This window comes from Fukomys damarensis, unplaced genomic scaffold, assembly GCF_012274545.1.
Source record: "Fukomys damarensis isolate Sample0158 unplaced genomic scaffold, DMR_v1.0_HiC HiC_scaffold_7, whole genome shotgun sequence".
NCBI lineage: Eukaryota > Metazoa > Chordata > Mammalia > Rodentia > Bathyergidae > Fukomys > Fukomys damarensis.
In genome coordinates, this window is record NW_022900919.1 from 42,117,180 (window position 1) to 42,119,087 (window position 1,908).

The 1,908-nt window shown below is 57.9% G+C and overlaps 1 protein-coding gene across 1 annotated transcript in view; it reads right to left on the bottom strand.

Moving 5' to 3' along the window:
- Window positions 1–1,908, bottom strand: part of Hspa12b (heat shock protein family A (Hsp70) member 12B) — a 19,859-nt gene that overhangs the window by 2,072 nt on the left and 15,879 nt on the right. Inside the window, exons 10-13 of the mRNA XM_033761019.1 lie at window positions 1,662–1,766; window positions 1,304–1,562; window positions 690–793; window positions 6–167 (exon numbers count right to left, since the gene is read on the bottom strand). Coding sequence (XP_033616910.1) covers window positions 6–167; window positions 690–793; window positions 1,304–1,562; window positions 1,662–1,766 — 630 coding nt within the window. The remainder of the gene's footprint in view (window positions 1–5; window positions 168–689; window positions 794–1,303; window positions 1,563–1,661; window positions 1,767–1,908) is intronic.

Sequence of the window (1,908 nt, forward strand, 5' to 3'; positions counted from 1 at the left end):
AGCGCCCTTGAGGATGGTGAGGCTGACGTCATGCGGGACCACAACGCGCAGACCGCGGGCGCCCAGCACCGCCTGCACCGCGTGCTGCAGCACAGGCGACTCTGCGAAGCCTCCCACCAGGAACAGCAGCTTGACGCCCTGCACCTCCGGCCTTGCCAGCAGCGCCTCTGCGGGCAGGGGGGTGGGGGTATGGAGGAGGAGGGGGGAAAGGAGGAGTGATTGGTGTCTGTCCTCTCACCTGTGTTCTGGCAACACCTTGCCCTGTGAACTACCTCCTGATAAGGAAAATGGTGCTTTCACTGAAGGTCACCCGCCAAGTCCTCACAACCAACACGCTACACCCCAAGCCCCTTCTTTACCACCACCCCATGGAGTGCATCTATTATATCAACTGCCTACGCAAGACAGCGTGCCCACTAGACAAGTCTGCGTATTTATCCTCATGGTAGCATTTGGGGGAACCCAGTACAATCACCCCCCCTTTAATTAATGGGGAAACTAAGGCACTATTGTTTTTGTAACCTGACCAAACTTCCCATTAACCTTGTAGCTCTTAATCACAGCCATCCTGCATGCTCCAGATTACCCTTGGTCTCTTCCCTGTGGACGGATGTGTGGCTGTTTCCGGCCCTGACAAGGGGAATTATTCCCTAGTGGGGCGAATGGAGAACCTGAGCTCAGGCACTCACCTATGTGCTGGATGATCCCACTGACCGTGGGCTGAAAGAGCTCATTCATGGCCTCACAAGACATCCGAAGCATTCCCTGCGAGGACCACTTCACGAAGTTCACACTGTAGGTGGCAAAGGGGATGCAGGTCATTAGGTCAAGGTCCAGCTATTTGCCGCAGCTTATTGTCTGTGATCCTCATTTCCTCCCCTTGGCTCCAGGCAGGTGCGCTCTGAGCTGACTGACTGCACACCTTATGTGCAGGGTGGACTAGCTGAACGTTGATCCTTATCCCCACCCACTCCACAGTCTGCTCCAGTCCTAGGCATGAAGTCGCAGGAGTTCCCCCTTTCCTTAGCACAGAGGACCCAAGAAGCATTGACTGGCAGGGTGGCTCGGTATGGCTGGAAGAAGATACACATCCCATGATTCTCCTTCCTCAGGGTGAAGTGCTGATTCCAGGGTTGGACCTGCCCCTTGGGCATACTTTCCCATTTCACCCCCTTCCACGTGGTGTGTGTGTGTGCGCGCGCATGTGCGACAGATCAGGCGGACTTCCACTGCCCCGAGTGACCATCCCTTCTCCTGATATTCTCCACCCCCAAACCTGGCCTGAACCCTGCCCTGGGCCCACCTGCTTCTGCGCAAGGCAGTCTCCACGTTGTGGCCTCGCTGCTTTCGGTAAAAGTCAATGAAGGAGAAAGGCAGTGAGATGTTGAGCGACCCCGCTCGGTGCGGGCCCGCTGTGCGTTTGCGGGCCTCGAAGGCGATGGTCAGATCCACCCAGGCTGCTGGCCTTTGCCTTTTGAAGGTGGCGATGAAGTCCTCACCAAAGATGCGGCAGAGTAACTGCTCGAAGGCCAAGTCCACGCCCACCGCGCCATAGGGACCTCCTACAGTGGGGCGGGAGGCCGAGAGGGCGTCAGCAGGCACCCAGCCGCCAGAGGGCGTTGCAGGGCTGGAGCGCGCTGGGTAGCAAGGTAGCTACTCACCAGACGCCTTGTAGAGCTCCTTCAGGGTGCCATGGGGCTGTTCCAGCTGGTGCACTGTCAGGTCCACAGTGCCTCCCCCGCAGTCTGCCACCATGTAGCGATCCCCTACAGCGGCCAGCTCAGGCACTCAGGATCTGCCTCAAACTCTCAGCCCTGAGCCCCTCTGTCCTTGCCCAACCTCCGACTCTGCTGTAGGTCTCAGGTTTGTGTGTGTGTGTGTGTGTGTGTGTGTGTGTGTGTGTGTGTG